Below are 25,824 nucleotides of genomic sequence, written 5' to 3'. Positions count from 1 at the left end.
TTGATCACTTACTCTATGCAAGGCACCATAATAAGTATTACAGAAAGTACGTAGATGAGTGGTAACCTGATAGCTACTGTCCACTGAGTCCATACTGTGTCAGGCATTATTCTAAATGTTTTGCCACATGTATTACCTACCTTATTTGATTTTCACACTAATCATGTGAGCTATGCAAGATACTGTTATTATCCCCATTTTATAGATAAGAAAACTGAGGCAAGATATATAAATTGCCCAGGGTAGTACAGCTGGTAGATGGTAGAGTTGGGTCACAAATGCATGCAGTTTTGGCTTTAGAACCTACCCTCAATCATTACATAATACTGCTTCTTGTTCCCTCCTCTGAAGGAGTTCACTTGCATAAGTTATCCTTAAGCTCTCCAGACACTCCGGAACAGAGCTGTATCAGCTCTCTGAAGGAGAGTAGAAGGCCCAGCAGCCAAGGCAGTTTAACATTCAGCCCAGTTTTGTTTGTTGACTTTCACATCATTCTAGTGTTACTAATATTCCTCTTCTGTGAAAATTCTATAAGACTCGTCTTTGATTGAGTTTTGGATGTTCACATGATATGCTATAGTTGTGTCAATAAATGAAATGCCCTAGTAAAGTTTTATTTAACTAAGATTTGATATAACAATTAGATATCTAATTCCTCGCAGAAATCTTATAGCAGATTTTTCAGGGATGGGGGGAGTTCTGGGGATGGTGAGGAGGGCCTTGAAAACCATTCTAAGAGGAATAGGTAAAATACAGAATAAAACACAATAAGGTTTTAGTGTTCTCTTACCTTCTCTCCAGAAGTTTTATTTTGAGGTGTGCCAGAGGAAAAACATTGGTCATGTTTTAGTAGACTTGAGTTGTTCAAATAAATGATAGTCTTTAGTTCCGATTGGATTTTCTTTTTGTTTGAGCAGAAGTCTGATGAGATTTCTCTAAAATTTTACTCGTAGTTCACAAATGAATTAAGGGAAGGTCAGCTCTAAGAAGGTTGGTAATAAAGTTGTTGCAAAGATGAGTTAAAGACATATACACTGTAAAATGGAATTAATGTTTGGACTAGCCAAACCCCTATGAATTCTGCTCTGAAATAGTTGAATCTCAGAATCTCCATATTGGGGGAATACCTAAAGTTCTTACAGTTGTTTTATTCTTACCTGTAAGTATGCAGTAATGTTGCAAAGCTGTCCAAGCTTTCTGAATTGAATAGCACGATTTTTCCAAATAGTAAGGATCAGTAAGTTAGAGAAGGAAAGTATCCTCCTATATAATAAAAGCCTAATATGCAAATTGACCCAACGGCCGGTCACTATGATGCCCCCTGACCACCAGGGGGCAGATGCTCAACACCGGTGGCGACAGCAGCGGGGGGTGGGGCTGGCGACTGGGCAGCGCCAGGACAGCCAAGGCAGATGCCAGCGGCGGGCCCCCAGTCACCCTGCCAGTCGCCTCGCAGATCGGTCCTGATCGCCAGCAAGGCCTACAGACCCTACCCATGGACAAATTTCGTGCACCGGGCCTCTAGTTTATAAATAAGCTTAGAGTTATAATTTAGATCTCTGTTAGACTATTGGCTTATTAAATAGTCTGCATTTGTATAATATTAATATCTTACTAATATAACAACATAAAATGCACTTCAGGAGATTTTGTCCAGCAAATCATATGAAGATAATACAAAAAAATGTATTTGTATATTTCTGTTTTTGTAAATTGACTGTTTAAATATTGTCTACATTTATTTTTTTGTTTTAAAAATAATATATTTTAATACTGTGGGTCACTTAATTCTTTTTGGAAATTGGCATAAAATAATGTTACGAATTTAGATTTAATTATTTCATGTGAAAGGCACAGATTCCATTTGAAATAACTTTTATTTAATGCAAAATGTATTCTTTATTGGCAAAACTAGAGTTTTCTCTAATTTCCTGTCTGTTTTTTATAAATAAAATGTATGACTTGACTGAAATCTTTAAAAATAATTTTTCATAGGAAGTAAGAAAAATCTCATAAAGTTTTTAAATAAATTGGTAAAGGTGTCGAACATGTATTCAATTTTGATTTAAAGTAAAGCTGAGGTTTGTTTTACTTTGTGGCAAATATTTACATTGTAAAAAACAAGCTTTGCCCATATTTAGTCATTGTACTTTTTAAAGTAACTAAGATTATGGCAACTAATAATATTCTGCTGTATATTGAGGGAAAATGAAACCATATTCATAAGTTCTTTGTTATAGGTACGGTAAAATTTGTTTAAAAACTGTATCTGTAGAAATGGATTGTGCAAAATAATATACGCGTAAAATTTACATTTTCAGGGACTGAAAAATACAGAGTTCTATTTAAGTTGTAGACGGTCTCCCTTTAGTCAATGGGCTTGATCATCATCTGAACTGCTCTCAAGGAGTATGACCCGCCTCGGTATTCGGCCCAAAAGATTCCATCTTGGTACTTGCTTCTGTAGTGGCCTCCTCGGTACCACACTCCGTTCAGGTTAGAATGCGCACAGGCATTGTACCACCAGCCTCCTTTATGAAAGTGCGCGCAGTTTCCTTTGAGGGAAAAATAGAGTTATCAGAGTAAGTTTCTTCTAAGTGTGGTACTCTGCACACCACCCAAAACCTAACTCTATCTGTGGAACAGTACGTTTTCCTTACCGATTTCCGTTAGCCTTTATCTTCATAATTTTGTTTCTTCATTTACTCTGTTACTGTTGCTTAACTATTAAGTACATGAAAGATCACTGGAACTTGCTTCTCTTGCCCTTTGCTTGCTTAGGATTTGTTTTGTTGATGTTATTGTTGTTTTTTAAGTGATTTAATTTTGCAAGTAGCAGCATAAATAAAATGCAAGTATTGTTTGCATGTAAGAGAGAGATTGGAAGGGAAGATAGGAAGTTGCTAAAGAGAGTAAAGTTTGGGGAAAATTAAATTCTCAAAAATAACATAAAACAGCATGACTGTCAATTAAATGGGTTTCTATAAAAAAGGCATAGTTATAGTTATCTCACTCATCCTTTTTTCCTCTCTTGACTATGTGAAAAAGGCTGTTTGCCAGGATACAGGTGAACAGAAATATAGATCAATTTTGGGGGGTGATATCTCCCCCCAAACCTGGGTTAAGGAGGCAAAAAGTATATGAAAATTAAATTAAAAATTATCTTATGTGGGTGTCCTAATTGATTCTAAGAAGAATATCAATTTCCCCTCTGAATATAGCTTGTTTTTGTTCCTTTTTGACATGTCCTAATTGTTTGCTGTTCCCCTTTGCTAGGAAATGCCTTTCCCCATATACCCAAGCGGCTTCTTCCTTCACTCCCTACAGCTCTTTATTCAGAAAATACCTTCTCACAAAAACCTTCCCTGGCCACCTCACAGAAAAGAGCACCCACCCCATCCCTGCTGCCCATCCCTTTCTGTTCCCTTACTGAGCTTCCTTTTTCTTAGAGGACTTGTCACCATCTGACAAGGCATTTGTCTCCCTCTAGAGCAAGCTCCAAAGGGCAGGAACTTCCTTCACTGCTGTGTCCTCAGCACCAGCCGGCACATGGGAGGTGTCCAGTTAGTGTCTGTTACGAATTTTAGGCATTTGACAGTTTTATTTCAAGATGAATGTCTTTTTGTTTTGTTTTCCATTCCCCATCCCTCCAATTTAGACCAACAGAACCTTCTTCACAGAGGTCATGCATTGAGATCGCCTTACAGCAGCAATTTTCAACCGGTTGCTGCAAGAATTTTTTAAAAACGCAGTACCTGATTCTTTAGTCAGGGGCACTGACCTCTTTTCCACTGTCAAATGACAAAATGACAACAGCCAATACAACAATAGCTGTCTGGTGTGAATGAATCAAGATTATCCCCATTTTTTGTCTGATCGGCAAAAAGTATATATATTTTGGTGTGCCATAGAATTTTAGTAATTCATTTATGTGTGCCATGAGATGAAAAAGGTTGAAAATCGCTGCCTTACAGTTGTAGAAGAGATCCTAAAGCTATTCCTTTCCAGATTATATTCCTTTTGACTGAGTCCAAAATGACCTTTCTAGAAAGATTTTTAGTGGTGTACACTTAACTAACAGGTTCTATTTCATGCACAGAAAGTGGTGATTCTACAAAGAATGCACATCAGCTTTTTTCCTACCCACCTGCATACATATCTTTATCTCTGTCCAGTGTGGTGAATTGTTTACCATTGTGCCACATCAAAGAGTCCCCTGCATTTCCCTGGTAAGTCCCCAGGCGCAGTCTGTAGAATTCACTTTCAGGTTCCAGGCGAAAGCTGCTGTATTCTGCATAGACTTTTTTATCACTCCAGTCTTCTAATTCAATCAGCAACTTGTAATTATCTTGGTTGCTAAGCATATAAATATTTTCCAATCCAAGCCAGTATTCTCCGTCAATATTTCCAAACCCTTTCTGTTAATTAAAAAAGAGCATGAGTACATAAATAACTGTAGATATAGTACATGTTTTAATGGATAAGTTTTCGACGTTTGAGCATAATGATATTGGCCATTTAAGTGGTAATGTGAAATTCCATTTTAGTAGGTCACCCGATCTTGATGAGCCCCCACATAGTCACTTAGTTTTGTTTTGCTTTCTCTTAACTTGTCAGTAGTATTTATTTGCACAACTGGTTTTAAACCCTACAAATAAGACAAAGGCAAAAGAGAATAAAAATGACTCATAGCTGCTAGAAACATTAACTAATGAACTACCCAGATCCTTGAACAGGGTTCCTGATGGTTCTCATTATACAAAGAGCTCATTTTTTCCTAAAAGGATATACTGTCCCCACCATAGTCAAACACAAAGGATATCTAGCATTATGATCATTCTATAAAAGTGGTAGTATCTCTTAGGACAAATTATCTTCTTTAGCTCTATTATAAGTAAAGTTAGTAAATATAAGAAGATAAAATAGTAATCTTCAAAGTGCCCCCTTTGAAAAATAGTAGATTAATGTTTGAAAAAATAACTGTCCCATTTCGGTAAGCACTTGCCGTTGCGTGTGTGCAGAAGAGGGTAAGTTCAGGAAACCTTCTCTTAGCACTAAACGTATTTTCAAGGAGGTTGTGCTGCAGAATTCCTTTTTTCTGGTTAGTGCTTGTTTAGAAACTTAAACTTCTGACATGGATATATTAATGTCTCATGTTCAGCTGCCAGTAAAATATCACCCAAGAGTGAATAATCACATGTTATTTCACAGTTTTGACTGAATTATTAACCATCTAGAAAATACAGTTTCTACCATCTGCCATCCTTAAACTGAAAATATATACCACTCATTAAAAACAAAACAGAAACATTAGCATGGTTATCTGAGGTAATTAGTCCTAGAAAAGAGGTAATTTTTTAAAGTCCTATATTTTATATTATTGTTTAAATATAAAAAAATAAATATACTTGATGGGTACAGATGTGGTTGTAAACAAGCAGTGATTGCCTTAGAAAATGGAATTAGGAGAAGTCTTTGCAAAGAACTACTCATATGTATGAGTCATCCAGATGGAAAGGGGTCATTTTAAAATGCATCTTCAGTTTCCTTTTTATATTTTAATTTTTACTTTAAAACTAGAGATGAGAATCATATTTGTTGACAAACATCACTAACGAAAAAGATGGGTAGTTATTTTTTTACCTGTGTGTCTAATTTATAGAACGGCTTCTGTTCTCTTGTCTGATTCACTGACTTACCTTATAATTGTCCCAGTTTCTGAAGAAGTTGACAGAGCCATCTGTCCTCTTCTGAATAACAGTCCAACCCCCAGGGTCCAAACTGTTCTCACACCATAATTGCATTGGTCCATTGCTGTTTTCAGGTTTAATCATATAAATTCCACTGACTGAGTAGCCAGCCTCTTTTGCATGCTGGCAATCTTTGAATGGTCCTGTAATTGAAATATTAATGATTGGCTGGAAACTTAATAAGAAAACAGCCATATTAAAATAGTTTTTAATCAGGAGCCTTACCTTTGTATCTTTCTTTACAGAAACCACTTTTTGCCTGTTGTGTACACAATGCTATAGAAGTTAAAGACTAAATAAAAGAATTAGCACAGCCCCACTGCCCAGAACATTAACTTGTGTCATTTTCCACTGTTCTTGCAAGCCTTTGTACATATACACACGTTTTTATACTGTTACCATCATAACACATATAGAAAGTTGGATTCTTCTGTCTTTTTATTTTAACGAGCATTTCCATAGTCTGCATTCTAGCACTTAAGATGTTGACATATTATTTATTCCGCTGAAATTGGACATTGAGGTTTTATCTGATTTTTGCGGTTAGAAATAAAGTGTCTTCTTAGGTTTCATTTTTTCATATTTTCTTATGAAAATTTTGTGGGATTGACCTACTGGATCAGGAGAGTGTGAAACTTTTACAGTTCTCCATAGTGCCCAATTTACCGTTTTTAAAATTTGATTTCAATGGAATACACTAGTTCTTTGAAATACTAAAAACAGTATGCCATGATGAGTTTTAGAATATCTGAATGTTCTATTAGCATTTTGGAAACTCGGACTGTACACTCACATCTTAAAGACTGAAAAGCCCTGAAATAAACCATAGTTTCCCAAACTTGTAAAATCTTCTAACTTTCCCCCCTGTGCAACAAATAGTCCATGAGAAAACATTTCAGGAATGTTGTCAGTGTGCCTTTCTAAAGAGTTGTATCAATTTTATGACTAATAGTAATTTTTAAATTTAATCTACACAATGACCTTGTGATAGTTTACAGATGTTCTATAGATGAGACAGTTAACTATAGATAAGGTCCCATATTGAATAAGGCAGTAAACCCTGGACTTAAAACTATTTCTTTCTAATCCCAGAGACCATGCTCTGACCTGCTGTTATATCTTAGAGTTTTATGGAGTCTCTCATTTTTTAGCTTACTAATAAGTTCTTCATGTCTTCTCAGATGACAAAGCATTGTGTAAAATCATTTGTTGAATGTCTGACTCGTGAACTTGTGACATCCACATTTTTGGATCTAACCACTGAGAAAAACTGGCCAGGGCTATTCAGAGCCTTTTGATGCAACACTTAGAGTAGTCATTATCAGTAACTGTTAGTTCTCTCCCTTTTTCCTTTTTAACCTTGACACACAGTCATCGCTTATTTAATAATATAAGTATTTAATAATTTAATAAATATATGCTTATTTCATTTATAGATTTAATGTGGCTGTTTAAAGATGAACACAGTCATTTCTACTGTAGCAAAATATTGTATTTCTGAAAAATCCATGTTCTGCAAAATCATACACTGAAAATAACAGCCAGTGTTAGATGTTAGCATACTTTGTAATCAGTTGCAGTTAACTTGTGGCATAAAACTGATGAAATGCTTGGGAAAATCCCATATGAACCAAAATGACCCCTTTGTTTTACTGATATTATTCTCCCTCTTTTGCTAGTCACATACGAGCTGCTTCACATTACAGAAACATGCATTGTAGTCAAGTCAGAGAAAGGTAGAGAAGTTGTATTTCAGATAGGATAAACTTTAGAGAATTTAAATTTCATATGTGGGAATGAAATGGAAGGAAAAGTGAAGTATGATTTCCAAGTCCATTCTTAGGTTATTTTGTGTAATGCATGGTAATATATTCATTTATATATTCATGGAACTTCCCATGGGCGAGAACTGTATCTTTTGGTTGTGTATCAGCAGTTTAAACCCACTTAGGCACTCAGATATTTGTTGAACTAAATGAAAAAAAGCCACAGTGGTTTCCTCAGTTCTGCACTTTTCCAGAAATGTCTTTGCTGCTTCTGCTATAGGCTAGAAACTGTTTTAGGCTCAAGCGGTAAAGAAACAGCCATCGAGTTAAGTGGGAACGTGGGGAAGTGGCAAGAGAGAATTTCGCTACACCATGGCAAGTGCTTTGATGGAGTTATACATCCAGGGTGTGCACATGGGAACACCAGCTAAGAAATAGCTAACCCAGATTTTTAGGGAAGAGATCAGAGTCTACCTATATCAGAGCTGCGTTTCAAAGGTGGATTAGTAGTTAGGCTGGCGGAGGTAGCAAGTCTGATAAGGCCACACATGTGTCATGTGCTGAGGCGGAGGCAGAGGAGGGCTCCGTGTTCCAGAGGAGTTCCGAGTTCAGCGTGCCTCTAGTGTGAATGACGGAGGGTGCCACTGAGAGCTCGTGAGGTAGACACTGGAGCTGAAACTGGTTTCCTCGGTTTAAAAGTAGTCATTGTGGTTATTTGCAAAGTTAGCCAGTTTTCTAAGTTGTCACTTTCAGAGTAGTCAGGATATCTTGTTTTAAAACCTGTTAGTGTTGTAATTAATGTATGCATGAAGTGGTTTTGTTGCAATACACATACCTCTCTCATTTCAGAAATTCACTTATTCTCTGTCACCTTTGTATTGTTTAGTTCATGAATATCATATTTGTAAATATTTACTCTGCATGCATTGGAGTATAGTTTGGACATATTTAAGTATATATTCATGACTTAGACTTTCATGAGGTTATTTAAAATGCTGTAAAATATTTATTTTATTATTATTTTTTGTTGTTCATCCTCACCCAAGGACATTTTTCCATTGATTTTCAGAGAAGTGGAAGGGAGGGGGGAGAGACAGAGAGAGAAACACTGATGTGAGAGAGAGACATATCCGTTGGTTGCCTCCTGCATACGCCCCTCGACCAGGGCAGGGGATCAAGCCTGCAACCGAGGTACATACCCTTGACTGGAATCGAACCTAGGACCCTTCAGTCCACAGGCCAGTGCTCTGTTCACTGAGCCAAAGCAGCTAGGGCAATGCTATAAAATATTTAGAAACACCAAGGTTTTGAACGTTGACAGAATATTTATAAAATACCTTTTTCTTTCTGCTACTTAATACGCCCTTGGATATTTAAGCAAATGAAAGAATTCTGGGTTCGATTTTTGAAAATCTAGAATGATGTCAACTTCAATTTTCAACCCACATTTTTTTAGTGGGCTTCATATTTACAAGGTGGATGCCTGTTAGACTTAGTTGATATAAAGGCTCAGGAAAATTTAGTTGAAATTCTTCTTCAATACATGTGGGAAAATTAATAAAAGTAGTGCTTATGGTTACCTTTTTTCTCCTCAGTAAAGATAGTAAATATAAGAATTTAGTATTTGTTTATATTTATTTTATAAATAAACCATTTATCTGTCTTAGCCAGTGTGTACTGTTGATCTTGGCAGAAATATTTTCTCATTATTACTTACATATCTCATTTACTTTCTGCTCTAGAATAAATTATTCTTATAATACATGTTTTACTACTTTCTCTGTACTGTAAAAAACATTGCTTAGTGGGAATTCTTAAATGACTAGTAGAAAAGGACCAGTTTTCTTTTTGAGAGATCAAATATAACTTGTTCATTTGAATATTATCAGAAATTAATTGACATATGATTTAGGAATTTGTTCATAGTGGTTCAATGGGTATAGAAGTACCTTTGCTTTAAAATAGGAATTTTATTAACCCGTTTCTTGTATTGAATAATCTTGTGATATTCTTTGTCTACCATGACACACAACTTGATTCTTCTCTAGGCAAGAAACTGGAATTCTGTACATGGAATTTGAGGGACCAGTCTCTTTCTTGCTCAGTTTTTTTGATGATTAAAGTTTGTACAGGGCTAACAAACTCCAATTAATAGATCTGATTCATAGAAAGTAAAAATATTGACCTGTAATTTCCCAGTGGGTATATCTCATAATCAACCCATAATTTGAACAAAGCAGTGAATTAAATAAAAGATTTCAGCCCTGGCCAGGTGGCTCAGTGGGTTGGTGCATCATCCCGTACACTGGAAGGTCTCGGGTTCCATCTCCGGACTGGGTGTGTACGGGAAGCAGCTGATTGATGTTTCCTCTCCCTTCCTCTCCCTCTAAAATGAGTGGAAACATATCCTCAGGTAAAGATTAAAAAAAAAAAAAAAAAGATGTCATACTTTGAATAACACTTGTGCTGGGAATCATCTTTAACATACCTGCCCTTTTTCTACAAACTAATTACCTAAGTTAAAAGGAGAATCCTGCCCTTTTTATTTTTAAATTTCTCATTTATTTTCTTACTTTGTCCAAATACTATTCTCTTTGTGATAGGAGAAACAGGACAAAAAAACAACACCACCACCACCCACCAATTTAGAGCTTTCAGATAATTGGTCAGCAAGTAAAATCTTTTGAAAGGTAAACTCTTTAATTGGGTTGTGAGTTAAGTATAAGGTACGTATATTTGACAGCATTTCTGGAATGGGAAGTTTGAGGCAGATACTTTCTAAAGTAATAATAGATTCTTTCTTGTAATAATATGGATTACTTTATTAATCTTTAAATTCAAAATGCAGTTACCAATCCAAGCTTTTATTTTTGAAATTATTAAAGAACTTATCTATTGTTTTTCATAACTAGTTAATAGAATTATATTCTAATGGGTCCTTTGCTTATTCACCAGTCTTCTTTAGTTTTTTTTGTTTTAACTGTTAATATAAGTATTCCACTAAAACCAATTGCATCTTTAAAATTTATAAATAGGAAACATTTTAAATCATTGAAAATTATCTTATTATGCACTTACAAGCATATTTTTAGTTTCTAATGATTTTTTTCAAGTTTTGCTTTTTTAAGTTCACCTTTTATGTCCCTTTACATGTCAAGGCAAAGCACATACAGAGAAGTGCACACACAAAAGTTAATCATCAGTGATGGTCAGACCACACACAAATCATTTTTTTCACGATTCACCTCCTTTAATCATCACAACAATATCTTTTACAAAGAGGCAGCCACGTCTCAGAAAAGCCTTGCCCGAATCCAAGGTCCTGACATTGAGGTCTGTGCTCCAACACACTGTAGAGAAGCTCTCAGCTCCCTTTACCTGTAAGGAATGAACTTATTTTTTATGATGGTGCCGTTTGTGAAAGAGTGATGTTTTCTTCTATAAAAGACTGACCTAAAGTGCAGCCACCGAATAACGTTGACTGCTAAGAGTTTTATTGATGGCAATTTGCCAGTGTGTAGTCATTCCCAAACATTTTGTTTTTAAGGTAGAGAGAAGGTTATGTTCCTGGAGATAATTTATGTTGAACTAACAAAATTATGCCATTATTTGCTGTAAGTTCATAATAAGTTTGTCATTTTTTAAAGACCATTTTAAAAGAAAATATAAAACTGTCATTAAAACACCTTTTTAAAAAAATGATGGTAAGATATAGATAACATGACATTTACCAACTTAACCATTTGTAAGTGTGCAGTTCAGTGGCATTAGTACATTCTCATTATTGTGCAACCAATCTCCAGACTCTCTTTAGCTTGCAAAACAAATTCTGTACCTCATTCTACAACTCCCCATTCCCTTCCTCACCCCAGCTCTTGGCAACCCCCATTCTTCCTTGTGTCCTTATGAATTTGACTCTTGTAAGTACCTCAAAGAAATGAAATTATACTTATTTGACTTTTGTGACTGGCTAAGACACATTTTAAATAATACATAAAAATGATGTATGTAAAGACTTTAGAATGATAATGTACAGCCTACATGTAGAGACCAGTAATCTGAGCTTCTTGGTGTTCGAAGCATATGTAAGTACAACAATAGCCCCCCATCTTTGCAGTCTTTGTGCAAGTACCCAAATAGCTTAGACATATGTTCCAGTCTGGCATAGGATATTATGAGAGTTTAGCACATTATTAAGAAAAGAAAATAACTAGTTTTTGTTTCTTGTAATAAGTTATAGTTGATAAGAATCACAGAATATTAGAACTAGAAAGGGTGTTAGAATCATCCAGTCCAACCAATGCTCATTGTACAAATGAGAAAACAGAGACAGGCAAAGTGACTTGCCCAAGGTCAATAACAAAGAAAACACATTTTCTCAATTCTGTGCACTTATGTATTCATTAGTGTACTGTTGAACATTCTTATAGTGTAATTAATATGTCCTTGGATTTTAGAGACCGACATTTATAGAATAAAATAACTAAAAACTTAATATTTGCTTATAACAACAAATAATAACAGAAAAGAGTTATGCATGTTCTTAATTTTTACATTAAGTATTGGTTTAGTAGGGATATATACCGTTGTTTCATTAAAGCAAAAGTCTTGTTTAATGGGACTTTTGATATGCTGAATTCCTAGCATGGAATGTAATTCTGTAATACTAGATTTTTCTTGGACTGCAGCTCAAAGTATAATAAAACCTAGAACTGATATCTCATTTCAGATAAGTATTGTTTAGTGTGTCAGCATATGAATATGTGAGTATTCATTTCTTCTAGAATTGGTGATACCATCCACTTAACATTCAGCACCCACAGAAAATACTCCATGACGGTTGTCTCCATGTATACATAACTGTCCACCCACCAGTTTATTAAAATCCACACTTTCAATTATATTTATTCATAAATCATATGTACAAACTGCTATACTGATTTTGTGTACATTAAAAGCTTACAAAAATATATACATTTTTAAAAGAATATACAAAATAAATATTTTTTTCTTTCTATACCCAGTGGATCATTTTTTACATATCTTTCCTTTGGAAAACAAAGGTGGTGGAGATATTAATAATGATCAGCATTTATACAGTTTAATGGTTCTCTAGCCTATTGTTACTGAATGAATCCAGTATATAGAATGCATAAAGTACTTTCTTGAAGGTTTTTGAAATGACACAACTTGAAGAAGATGTATAAAAACATAATATTAAGTCAATCAGCATCTATTTAGCATCTGCAAATGAGACACAATACCCATCTATGAGGAAGGAGCTTATAGTAGGAAGGCATCTTTTTATATGTGTATAGGTCCTGTGTGTATATATAAAGATAACTGATAATTCAAGAGCTAATATGAGAATGTTTTACAGAGAGAAGAGACATTCATGGAGGGAGGCAATCACTTCAAGCCTATGGGAGTCAACAGGGGCTTCAAGGAGGAGTAGCTACTTTTATCTTATTTTATTTCCCTTCTTTTAGTCTGGGCTTTATAATTTGAATAGTTAGAAGACAATGACTTGATCCATTTTATTGAAGCGGGTGGTTTTTGGGTAAAGGAAAGCTAAAGAAGTAGGATGGATCTTTTGAGGATATTAGTCTTACCCGGCTAAACAAATTGGACTTTTTCAGTTTGCAGTCGGGGAACATATAAGCAGAAGTGTGATGTGATCAAAGTGGTGGTTAAAGAAGATGGATTTTTTGGCATGTAGAATATATTTTCATGGAGAGATAAAACGGAGTTATGGAGGCCAGTTGACAGGCTATTATAACATCTGAGTTCCAGGCACTGTTAACTCCATCTTAAAGATGAAGAAACTGAGGTATGGAGCAATTCCCAAGGCCACACAGCTAGTAATTGAGGAAGTTCCTATCCTCTAGACTCCCATAAATAGTTTGGATCAAAACTAGAGTTCTGGCTCTGAATACAAATGAATTAGCAATGAGCTTACTAAACTGAAACAAAGATGAATAGTTTATTTTTGCACCTAGATCAGTGACTGATACTGAGTGAAGGAAAGAATGAAATTAAGGAAGAGAGGTAGAAATCTTAGGATGAATTCTAGGTTTGGAGTTTAGGGGTTTTTTTCCTAGTGAAAACTTATTTATACTTATAGTCTTAGAGCTGAGAGACCTATTTTTCAATTCTTAGTAGAAAACAAAAATAGAAATTTTAATATTATGTATAATTACTTCACCAAAATGAGGATTGTTTCCTCAACTATAAAACGTATTAACCCCGTACTTCCATTTTTAACAGTAAGTGGTAACTCACCTTCATTGATGAAAGTTACTGGTGGTATCTTGAAAGGGCTTTTGGTGGGAGAAGTCGGCAGATCAGGTGGTGGCATTAAATCTCTGGGATCACCTGGATCCCTCTGTATCTCATTACCTGCCAGCAGCCCAGGAGTGTACTGATGACGGCTAGGGATGTTTCGCGGCACTACCTGGACAAGAGGAGGAGACACATGGGGTTCTTGTCGGGAAAAGGTCCTCAAGCACTGTTCTTCCAACAAAGTGATCATCACAGACTGATTATTGACCAGGTCAGTCAAGGAAGCATATTTCACCTCTAGCTCCCTGTACCTTGTAGCCATCCTCAGCATTTCTGTGGTGATGTTGAGGATTTTATTTTCCAACTGGGAAAGTTCAAGTGAGTTATCCCTCTTCCGGATAATCTCGTGTAATAGCTGCATGTAGAGTTGGGTAACTCGCGAGTTCATGTTCCGGCTCTCTTTTCTCAGCAGCTTGACCTCATTCACAATGTTTCCATCCACATCCACCACCAGCTGCAGGACGTCTATCTCCCGCTTCTGCTTGGACAGCACGTCCTTCAGGTTCTCCAGGTCCATCCTGGTGATCATGTCTTTAATGGTGCCTGCGTCTTGCCCTTTGGTATTGACACAAATCGGTCCTGTTATTTTCTGTTCAGGTACCAGGAACGTGTATGCACATTTCTTTACCTCCTCTTTACTGTCTGTGGCACGAGGATATCTCCTCTGGGTTATTTTTTTAATTTTGAATTCTCCTCTACAGTGTTCGGTGCCCATTAATAGGAAGAGGAGCACAATTAGGGTCCAGATAAAAGCCTTCATTTTGAAATGAGCTTGTGTAACGTCTTCTAAAAAACAAACCAATGAAGGGAAGAAGTAAGAGGAATGAATAGTAATCTACTTTTAAAGTCAGTGATGTAAAAAAGTATCTAAGGAGAAGACTGAATGGCTATTAATAAATTGGACCAGAATTAAAGTTATTAATTTCTCAAGTTCAGTATCACAGCACCTTAGCATTTGTTTAAGAATTAGGTTTCAGAGACTACCTTTCCAAGTGCCACCTTCCTGCTTTTTGTTCCCAGCTCAGTGTGTGCCCACTGTGGGCAGAGGCACCTACGCAGAGACTTTCCTGGCTTTTAAAAAGCTCACTCACTACCTGAAAACTCTTAAAATGGCACACAGTGTCTGTAAGGCATTAAAACAGTGTTCCCTAACTAGTGTTAAAGTTACTAGGAGACTACTAGTCAGTGTTTTCTATTTATCCTGTGCACTTTCAATCAAATTAGCCCTCTGGATGAATACATTTATAAATTACCAAATTCAAGAAACATTTTTAGGTAAATCTGAAATGGGAAAGTTTTAGCATCGGTGTTTTGTTGTTGTTGTTGTTTTATAGCATGTCCTTTTGGGATTGGGGACAAGTTTAAGAATAATAGCATGCGTACAGTCATTATTGTGGGTAATCATGTTTCTCAACCATAATATTATATATGCTCTAAGCGTATATATAATTCAGCAGGTTCATTCTCCTAACAGGTTCTGCTGAACTGTATTTTAGTAAAATGTTACCTTTCTATGACAATTACCAAGGAAAGGAACTACCTGTAATTGAGTGCGGTTGTTAAAGTTGGGAAGTGCCTCGGAGACCACCTCAGTCAAGAACCTCTTTGGGCCCGAGTGCATGGTGAAGGCCTGGGCCATGCAAGCAGGTGATGGTGGAGCCAGGTCCAGAATTCAGGTTCCCTGGCTCTTCAGTGAGTGTTCATGGCGGTGGCACACACACTAAACGTGTGCTTGCTTGGGATGTGTCGTTTTTGCTGTGGCAGATGAGAAATGCTTGTCCTCTGTGCTATAGTTTCTGTGGAAACTCATTAGAACTAGTTAAGTTCCAAGAACCGAAGCCTCTCCCTTTCTCGGAAGCTACCTCCCTGAAGAGGAGCAGCAGAGAGAATGTGTTCCTCCATCAGGTTCATCAGCACCTTCTCAGTGCATAGCCCACCTTCTCCTGTAAACTGCATTCCTGTCTGCTCTTTTTGAAGGATGGCAGTGGATACACTAAAACAGAGCTTTTCTCCTTGTTTTCCACCAGGTGTCATTTATTGAAGAAGCTAGGGCCCAGGTTGTTTATGCCTGCTAGTGATAATTACAACGCCATCCTACTTTCTGCATGCCTGCTAAATGCCAGGCATGGTTTAAAGCCCTTCACATGAATTAAATCATTTGCTTCTCATTACAATCCTCGGAGGTAGATTATGATCTCCATTTTCAGATGAAGAAACTGGCAGCCAGAAGTTACGTGCTTCACCCAGAGTCATGCAGCTCCTAAGAGATGGAGCCACAATTCGAACCCAGGCAGAAACTCCAGGTTCCATATTTTTCATTAACCACTACATCACATGGCAGCATGTTCTCTCCTTCTATCAGCAGCATTACAATAATCCCCTATATTTATATTTGCTTGGCACATGTTAACTATTTGCATTACACCATTTTGCAAAGGAATAAAGTCGTGGAGAAGCTAAAACACTCAAGTGGGATTCAGATCTTCTTGTGACTTCTCTAGACCTGTGGTTTTTATCCTGGTCATTCATAACAACAGAGGAGTCATAACTTTGTGTCTCTTTTCACCAAATAGGGTGAGAAGGGTAATGAAAATACAGAATGGATGGAGTTTGGGGACTTATTGTCCTTTTACGAAATAGTTTAGATAGTAAGGGTGAGCATAATAATATTTCATATATATATTATGACTGCTCACCAAAAGCATACGTCCATGAATACTTTTAGCTTTTTGTTTCCATACTTTGCCTTCTGACATTTTAGAGTCTTCTATTTTATTTTTAAAAGGACTTTACTACCTAGAGTTACCCACACCAAAAACCAATACAAGATTTCTCGTTATATTTTCGGATTTATGAAATTCAGATGTGGTTTAATTTAAAAACAGGACAAAAATAAGTAAAACAAACTGAGGGCGGTACAATAGAAGCCCTCAGCCTCCTGGGTAAATGCACAGATTTCTCCTACGGTTACTCACCTAGTGCTCAGGTCCTCTCATTTCTTAGATCATAAAATCATTTTAATAATCTACTATGAAAGAAGCTACCAAAACAAGGAAAATTTAGAAAGTAGTGTGAAACTTCAAAACAAGTAGAATTTTATGAACAGTATTCTATTTGAAAAGCTTGAGTTCCTACCAGACACAGATTTTTATAGAACAACTAAGCATATAATCCAAGACTGTTGTGACTTTACATCAGATTTTCACAGAAGAACAAAGATAGGAAAATACGAATCTAAATTAAAATAGCAATAGCTTCCTTTAGATGTATTCTGTCTGCCTTAGCTATGTATGGGCTCCTGTACATTTAAATCATAACCAAAGTCACTGTCTACCATAAGAGAATCTGACCTAAATTTGTATTTAAAGGAGGCAATTAAAATTTTAAAAAATAAATACAACTCTCTTATTTTTACAAAAGTGTACTGACTTTGTTGTCATCTAAAACAGAGTAAGGAGCCAACTTTTTAAGTAGTAGACTGAGCTACGTCATGGGTAAAGAACTGGTTTTAAAAATACAGTTACTGTTACATTTTCTGAAACATTCTCTTATTTAATATTTTCCCACATATGTTCAGTTTTAAAAGTGAAAGATCCATAAATCTGTGTTACCTCATAAAACCTTTCTGTGTATGGTAAAAATTTTCCTAGATCCCAAGAGAATGTTATAAATTAGTTACAGTATACTTAAGTTTAAATCTGTCTTTGCTTGGTTGTTTTTTGGGGGAAAAGTCTTCCATGCTTTGTGTTAACTTTATTGGTACTTTTTTCCTCTTCATAGTTGCTACATTGTCAGCTAGTAGAGAGAAGAAATAAGTAGGATTGACTTCCTTTCAGCTGGTAAACATATAGAGGCACCTCACTGCCTGTGTCATGCCCTGAAAACAGCATGAGGTAGCGAACTTGAATTTAGGAAGCGCTGAAGGTACCCTACATCAAGAATTTCCAGATTGTGTATTTGTGTTCTAGCTGTCTGTGTGCTTTGGGCTTTAGATTAAATGCTACCCTCAGGCTTCAGTAAGAATTGAGATTTAATGAGGTCCTGCACTTTTCATAGCAAACGATGAAAAGATGGCAAGTATTTCAAATCCAGTTTTGCTTGGAAATTTTATCAGAATCTCTTGTGAAACACATTTCACAGAGATCTTCCCAGTGTTTAGAGTTAAGAATGTTTAAGGAAAGGACGTGAAAGTTGGAGAAATCTTAGCTTTATTGTTATTTGCTTATTGAAGATACTTAAAATTAGTATCTTGAATGTTTAAAAGGACAGGGGACCCCCAAATCATAACAAACAAGTATTTTTGGTGTTAAAGCTTACTAATTAGTAACCAGACATTAATAATTCTCACAATACAATTGAAGCCCCCAGATGAAATATTGAAAGAACACTCTTGCTTATGGTTACCAAAATTATTTCTATATAAAATTCATACGTTTTCTATCTTTTAATCATGTATTTAAGTAACTGTATCTTTGGGGTTTTACTTTCTGTTGTTAATCCTGACTTACATAATACTTTTATCACATTTTCTTTTTCTCCCCAATCCTAATCTGTAAGGTTTTAGAGGGGTTTATGTATCAATAACTTTGCTTTTTTAATTAATTCAATTATAATAGTTTTTATTTCTGTTACCCAAATTAAATTACTGTTACATGTGAAGATATTTAAAATTTTGAGTTTTAACAAGAAATATCATAGACCTGTCTTAAATCATTACAAGGATTTTTGCTGACATTTAGTTATACCGTAATTGAGGTTTGTTGCAAAGCCTTTCCATTAATTTTATATCTTCTGTGTTTTTTAGCCGTAATTTATCTAACAGTATATAAATCTTCACCCCCTGTAGATATGTGAAGACTAATGTTTATAATTTTTAAGTTTGTATCCCTTTGTTTTTAATCACTATGCTAATAAATATAAACCTTATACATAAATCTTTAACGTTTCTATCTAGTGTCACTATAGCACTTGTTTTCTGAAACCCAGCTTATATGCATTAATCTAAAAGCATGTCACTAAATATCATTAAGTTGAAAAATAACACATTAATCATCATAAAGTACATAATGACCAGGTTTTACATAAAATTGAAAAGCAAAATCTTTTCCAGATTAAATAAAGTTTAGTGTATTCCAAAATTCTTTGTTTAATAAGAGATTTTGAAACTTCTATGACAGATGTAAAATAATTATGCATTTTGACATACATTAGAATTTTTAAGTAAAAATAAAAGCATTAAAATACCTTTTGCATCTGTTGATAAAGCAAAGCCAGAAACTTGCCGCTCTTACTCTTGCTTTTAAAAATCAGTGTAGGAGTTTGTTCGTCTGTGACTTTAATGGCAACTGCATCTTTGTTTTGGGCCGTTGAATCCAGGCTGTAATAAGGAACTTCTTTTTCTTCTTACCACACTAATCAATTGAATTTGACAAGCCACCTATGTAATTTTAAGTAGTGGAGTGGAAGTTCTGGTCTGTGGGCTGTCTTTAATCCAGCAGAGAAAGCGTTGTGGCTTTGCTCTGTCTGCCACATGGAGAAACGCTGTAACCAGCTGCAGCTGACCCAGATTGTATATACAGTGCCCTTGAATAGTGATTCCCTCTTTCTCAGTAGACTCAAGTTCAGCCCACATCTTACGTCACCAAAAAATTGCTGGAGACTGGGGGTGTGGGGGAGTCTCCTCCCTAGGATTTCCTCTCTGTGGCCTTAAAATAGGGGTGCGGGGAGTGGGATCAGCGGGAGATGAATAGCTCAGAACAAGGAGAGACTGTGCAGGTTGAAGGAAGGGCACCATCTGGAAACAAACTATCCTAGTTCAGCGGGCAATTATAAAACAAACATTGTAGTCTGCTGGCCAGAGATCTTTTAAGTTAAATACTGAAAAAACACAGTACTCAACTTCACTTAGAAGTAGCTGCAGGCTGATGAGTTTGTCTTTTGTTACAAAGAACAAGTTGCACTGGGTCAGGAGGCAGCCTCCTAAAGACTGTAATGCTCTTTATAGCCTAGAAGTTTTAAACATTTCACTGAGTTGCCATTTTAGAAGATTTTAAACGTTATTAGAAACCTAATATTGTTGTAATATGTTTATCATTACCAAAAATAAGTGGAAATCTATGTATGAAATTATTTCAGAAATTTAACATTTTTAAACCTAACCTCCGATGCTACATGTCACTTCCTTCTGTTCTACAACATGGCACCTCTTGTCTGAATAAGGTTATTCTTATGGTTGATAGGATATAAATGCAAACATAACTCTGACCTGAGAGGCGGAGGTTCACACACACACACACACACACACACACACACACACACACACACGCATGTACACATAGACATATGCACGCACACACTGTAAACTTGGACAAGTCACTTTTACCTACCTCTGGCCCAGTTCTGCTATGAAATTAAGGTGCTGGAGAGAGGATTACTAGTTGTTGAGTACTATAACTATGCTAACATATTTCATTAAATCAGGAAATGTGATTCATTAACTCAGTAGCTGGGGAAACACAAATTTAGGCATCTTAATTGATTTGGCTTAGTACTTAGACTGGGGGATTGAACTCTAACTCCGAAGCATTATGCCACACTCGCACTGGAGTATATAGTTGCTGATTGCTGCTGCTAGATAATACCTTTGGGAATCCACTTTCCATACATACCATGTGCTTTCTCCTCCATATTGATGTAGCTTGTACTTTATCTTTCTGATACGCTACCATCAACTGTTGATCCATATATCCTTATTTAAAATCAGCTAAGTTTCTGCCTCTTTTGCAGAATTGTTTCTTTAAATTCCTGTGACATACATAGATACCAGGGGTTGCAAACTCAAGGGCCTATAAAGACAAATGCTCACCACAAGAATGCAGCAGAGCCCTGGCTGGTGTGCCTTGGTTGGTTGGAGCGTTGTCCTGTGCAGGTTCGATCCCCAGTCAGGGCACATACCCAGGTTGCAGGTTCGATCCCTAGTTAGGGCGTGTGTGGGAGGCAACCAATCAATGTGTCTCTCTCTCCTTCTCCCCCTCTCTCTTTCCCTTCCTCTCTCTAAAAATCAATTTTTTTTAAAAAAAAAAAAAGCAAGAATGAAGTAGGTGATGTAATAAGCGAAGTAAATCAGACCATAACAAGAAAATGAGAGTTATGACAAACTGATATTATTATAGTTGTGGAGTCTGCACCCTTTTCTGCTATACTTCGTTGCAGATCTCCCCATTTTTTTTTAAATATATTTTATTGATTTTTTACAGAGAGGAAGGGAGAGGGATAGAGAGCTAGAAACATCGATGAGAGAGAAACATCGATCAGCTGCCTCCTGCACACCTCCCAATGGGGATGTGCCCGCAACCAAGGTACATGCCCTTGACCGGAATCGAACCCGGGACCCTTCAGTCCGCAAGCTGACGCTCTATCCACTGAGCCAAACCGGTTTCGGCTAGATCTCCCCATTTTTTAGGAAAAGAAAGTTATTGAGGTATTTCCTGTGATACTTCCTGATTTTACAAACACGGAGACAGATGGACTGCCAGCTTCTGGCCTCTGATTTATATTATGTAACATTGCATGAGCATTCAGTGATCATGTTTTATTCACTAGTAGTTTAATCTGGGAAAATATGAGTAGTAAATTCCTCCTGAGTTTTTTCACTAGAGTTGAGCTTTCAAACTTTAGCAATTAGTAATATCACTAAGCACAGTAGGAAATTGGAATAGCAAGTGTTTAGGAACAAATAATGGTTAGTTTGGCATGGAAAATGAGTCAGGAGATCCAGTCTATAGAGAGATTTGGGAAGTCATTGGCAACCAGCTGATAGTTGAAGCTACAGAAGTAAAATAATCCAGAAAAAGTACATGTAAAGTAGGAAGATTAATGAAAGAATCATGAGGAATACCAAGTTCCAGGAACATAAGGGGGAAAAAAAGAACAGAGGTGGGTAGGAAGGTTCTAGCCAGTAAAGACCAAGGAACGAAGGGAATAGTAAAAAGACTACAGAGACAGGAAGAGACCAAGAGAGATGTTTAAAGATCGAATAATGAGGAGGCCATTTATCCCTTTACCAGAATAAGTTCCAGCAGAGAGATATAAATATTGACTTCAGATTAGATAGTAGGTTAAAGAGTAACTAGATAAAATTTAACAGCCAAGGGGGTTCATTTCTACAATATATTAAGATCTTAGAAATCAATAAGAAAAAGAAAGCCCAGAGGGGGAAAATGGACAAAAGACATGTCATAGAAATATGAACATTTAACTCATTATTAATCAAGGAAATGAAAATTAAAAGTGATATTTTTACACTCACAAGGTTGGCAAAAATTAAGGAGCTGAGAATATCAAGTGTAGATCAGTAGAAACAGTGTATTCATAATGCTACATTCTAAATATGGCATACTAGAAGCCCGGTGCATGAAATTCGTGCACGGGTAGGGCCCTTAGGCCTGGCTGGTGATCAGGGCCGATCGGGGCCTTCCTTCATTCCACACCGCCCCCTTGTGGTCAGTGTATGTCATAGCAAGCGATCGAACTCCGGGTCTCCCAAGGGGACATTTTGCATATTAGCCTTTTACAGATAGATAGATAGATAGATAGATAGATAGATAGATAGATAGATACTGAAATACATCTATAAGCTAGCTTTTTTCGCCTTCACTTTGCCATACTCTTCCAAACTACAAGTAGGAAAACTCTCATTTATCTAATTTCATTTCAGGTATCTATTTGTCAGATTTAACTTACATTGATTCAGCATACCCGTCAACTGGCAGCATTCTAGAAAGTGAGCAGAGATCAAATTTGATGAATAACATCCTTCGAATAATTTCTGATTTACAGCAGTCTTGTGAATATGGTAAGTTTCTGAAGGATGATACTAAGCCATTATGTTGCAATTCTGCTGATTCATTTACACACAATGAAGGCCACTTTTCACATAGCAGGAAACATCTTAACGTAAAGGATGACAGTGACTGTTTTATTTCACTGTCTAATATTTAGCATCCAGTTTAAGATCTCGCTTTTAAAACATTGAAGTATTTCATAGTTAAAATTTTAAGTTTCTTGAGTCTGATATTGAGTAAATAACCAATTTTTTTCCAAGTTCTACTTTGTGGAAACACATGTATAGAAACAGCTTACACAAGCCCAGATGATTAGAAAAGGTTGTGTGTTTTTTTAATATTTTAAAAATGTTGGGATTCTTTTAATCTGATAGGGAATTAATTAAATATAGGGTACTGACATAATTTTTATGGTATTATAAAACAGTGAGTTTACACTACCTAATTACTTTAAAATAAATTTGTCTTAAAGCTAACTTTACTATGTCTAAACTTTTAAGAAAACCTCAAAAACTTCTTAAAAGTTGGGGGGTGCGGGTGAATCTTACTGAAAGTTAAAGCAAACAATCTCTTGTCCTTTTCTCATTTTTTTAAATATACCCACTTATAATGTGAAATTAATGTTTGAAATTTTTAAGTAGGGGAGGAAAAACTGCATTTACAAATGGGAGCCAGGCTTCTTTAAAAGAAAACAAAACTGCCTTACATCTTGCCTTTAGATGAGATTTCAATATAAGTCACAATGAAGTCTGATTTTTTTTTCTAAGAAATTTCTCAAATATGATGGACTTTGTAAATGGGGCTGTTTGGGTTTTGTGGGTTTTTTTAAATCTATACAACTTGCATTCTTATTTTAAATAAGATTTTCCTCAGTAATGTCCTTCTAGAATTAATTTAAATTTGGGGCCAGGTGGCCTTAATTCACCTTTAAATATCATTTTCTCAGCTTAACTTTTAAAACTGTGCTTGAGATATACTTTATCAGATGTTTAATTACTTACTACATTTTACCTAGATATCCCCATGTTGCCTCACGTCCAAAAATATCTGAACTCTGTTCAGTATATAGAAGAACTACAAAAGTTTGTGGAAGATGATAATTACAAGTAGGTTGGATCTTCAAAAGTGGTTTGTATAACTGTCTTTCTTCCACTCATCCCAATGTATTTAAACATCTAAGTCTTCCATCATATCATACAAATGCCTAATCCAGCCATATATTTGCAATGGTAAAGGTATTTACATGTATCTCTTTTTAATCACTTGACATGATTGAGTCAATGTACAAATATTTCATCTGGGTTGTTTTTTTTTTTTAAGATTTTTAATTGATTTTTAGAGAGAGAGAAACATCAATGTGAGAATGAAACATCAGTCGGCTGCCTCCTGCATACCCCCTACTGGAGATCAAACCTGCAGCCGGGGCATGTGCCTTGACCTGGAATTGAACCTGCAACCTTTCAGTGCATGGGATGATGACCAACTAATTGAGCCACACTGGCCAGGGCTCATTTATTCTTTTATTAAAAAGTATTTCATCTTTCTCTAGTTAATAGTTACGTTTGATAATTCCAGTTTAAATGTCTTCCTTTCTATATTCAAGCATTGAATCTTTATAAAAATTTATCTTTTAATAGACTGAAAAATTAATGAAACCATCTAAAGCAGAAAAGTTACTTCTTTTTTAATGGTGATTTTTGACACATCTTTGAACTTATTTGGAATTGTTTTTGTGGTTTGAGAGAATATTGAACCTTCTTGCCTTTGGATTGGATATATAGTTGTATATAGCACCATACTTACCCTTTTCTTTATTAGAGCAAGTCCTTTATTAAAGATTTTAAAAATCATTATTAAAATAGTGTTCATTTCCTTCTCATTATCATCCACAATACTGACCAAGGTATGAGGGAATTTGGGATTAACCCTTTGTATTTTTCGGTGGTATGCTATACATCACAGCTGCCAGGTTTTTTTCTAAAGATGAGAAAGTAAAGAACTTATTTCCCTTTAGAATTCTGTATGGGGTTTTTTGCTTCATTTGTTAATTTTAAAAAAAATGTTTGTGTTCAGCTTTATTATGCCAGTTGTTCCTAAGTTTAAAATTAACTTTGTGTCTTCCACCAATATTTTTTCCAATCAGAGGTCTTTAAAATTTTATCAAATTGAAAGAGTAGGTTACTTTTCAATATTAATGTATTATATAAAAATGTTTTTATCTCATTTGATAGTAATGATCAACTTCCTTGTTCCATAACTTCAATAATTTTTAAAGAATTTTTGCAGAATACAATTAATACCAATAAAAGGCTAAAATTTCTGAAAAATGCTTAAGAGGCTCAGCCTAATGCAAAACACATTCACAAAACAGATGGTTACAAAACAGTTCAAACAGTACTGTAATAGAGATATACCCGGCATGTTACGGGAGCATAGATAAGGGAGGACCTGACTCAGCTTTTCGTGGGAGAAGTGAAGAGAAACCTGAACACTTCAGGAGACAGTGTCACCTCAGGCTGAATGGAGTAGGAATTAGCTCCGTGTTGAAGGGTAAGGAAAGGTGTTCCAGGGGAGGGAATGATCAAACATTGAGTTTGCTGCAGGACTCCACGCCACTGGGTGGTGTTGGGGCATCAGATGGGAGACTAAAGAAGATAGATAGTTTTCTAAAGCTGCAGTTGTGTTGCGTGAGCCTACTAATTAAATGTGTTGAAAATCAGAGCATTTTAAGATAGGAGCCATCAAAGTAATTAGGGGAAAATTGTATCTTTCTGATGAAAGAGATTTAAGTAAAAATGACATTTCATTTATTCAAATGTCTCTGTTTTGGGCAACTTCATCTATATAGGCAGTCAGTGTGGATATTACAAATTACATGCATAGGATTTAATCAGGATGAAATTCTATAGAAGTTCTTTCATTTTAATACTGAACATACTTTTTTTCATTGATTCCGCATCACTGTTATCTCACGGTGTTTTGATGACGATAAAGGCACTGACACTGGCCAGCCTTCACTGCTGCACTTTTCGATGCTCCACCTTCTGTGCTGCTGTCAGTGATGTGCTGCTGCTGCTGCTGCTGCTGCTGCTGCTGATAGCCCTGTGATTCACCCATAGCTTC

At 35.9% G+C, this 25,824-nt stretch overlaps 2 protein-coding genes across 3 annotated transcripts in view; one reads left to right on the top strand and one right to left on the bottom strand.

The window, feature by feature from the left end:
- The window catches only part of RALGPS2 (Ral GEF with PH domain and SH3 binding motif 2), a 127,969-nt gene that overhangs the window by 80,705 nt on the left and 21,440 nt on the right, over window positions 1-25,824 (top strand). For both annotated transcript variants that reach the window (XM_080648351.1, XM_080648350.1), the window contains exons 9-10: window positions 22,575-22,712; window positions 23,717-23,807. In XM_080648351.1, the coding sequence (XP_080504477.1) occupies window positions 22,575-22,712; window positions 23,717-23,807 (229 nt within the window). The remainder of the gene's footprint in view (window positions 1-22,574; window positions 22,713-23,716; window positions 23,808-25,824) is intronic.
- ANGPTL1 (angiopoietin like 1) lies at window positions 1,861-19,464 on the bottom strand. The gene is made up of 5 exons (XM_080648318.1): window positions 19,103-19,464; window positions 13,799-14,644; window positions 5,700-5,893; window positions 4,148-4,418; window positions 1,861-2,555 (listed from the first exon to the last, which is right to left on the bottom strand). Exons 2-5 carry the CDS (start codon window positions 14,616-14,618, stop codon window positions 2,368-2,370), a joined length of 1,473 nt encoding a protein of 490 aa, XP_080504444.1. The 5' UTR covers window positions 14,619-14,644; window positions 19,103-19,464; the 3' UTR covers window positions 1,861-2,367.

Source organism: Plecotus auritus (assembly GCF_963455305.1).
Source record: "Plecotus auritus genome assembly, chromosome: 12".
Taxonomy (NCBI): Eukaryota; Metazoa; Chordata; class Mammalia; order Chiroptera; family Vespertilionidae; genus Plecotus; species Plecotus auritus.
This window is presented reverse-complemented; position numbering and strand designations above follow the sequence as displayed.

Bases quoted from the DNA above. Each gene is read 5' to 3' on its own strand.
- ANGPTL1 (XM_080648318.1), bottom strand. From the start codon at position 14,618: ATGAAGGCTTTTATCTGGACCCTAATTGTGCTCCTCTTCCTATTAATG. The intron at 5,894-13,798 runs GTGAGTTACCAC...TTTCAATTACAG, and splicing joins AGTAACTTTCATCAATGAAG to GACCATTCAAAGATTGCCAG. The intron at 2,556-4,147 runs GTGGGTAGGAAA...TTTCCCTCAAAG, and splicing joins AGATAAAGATATGTATGCAG to GAAACTGCGCGCACTTTCAT.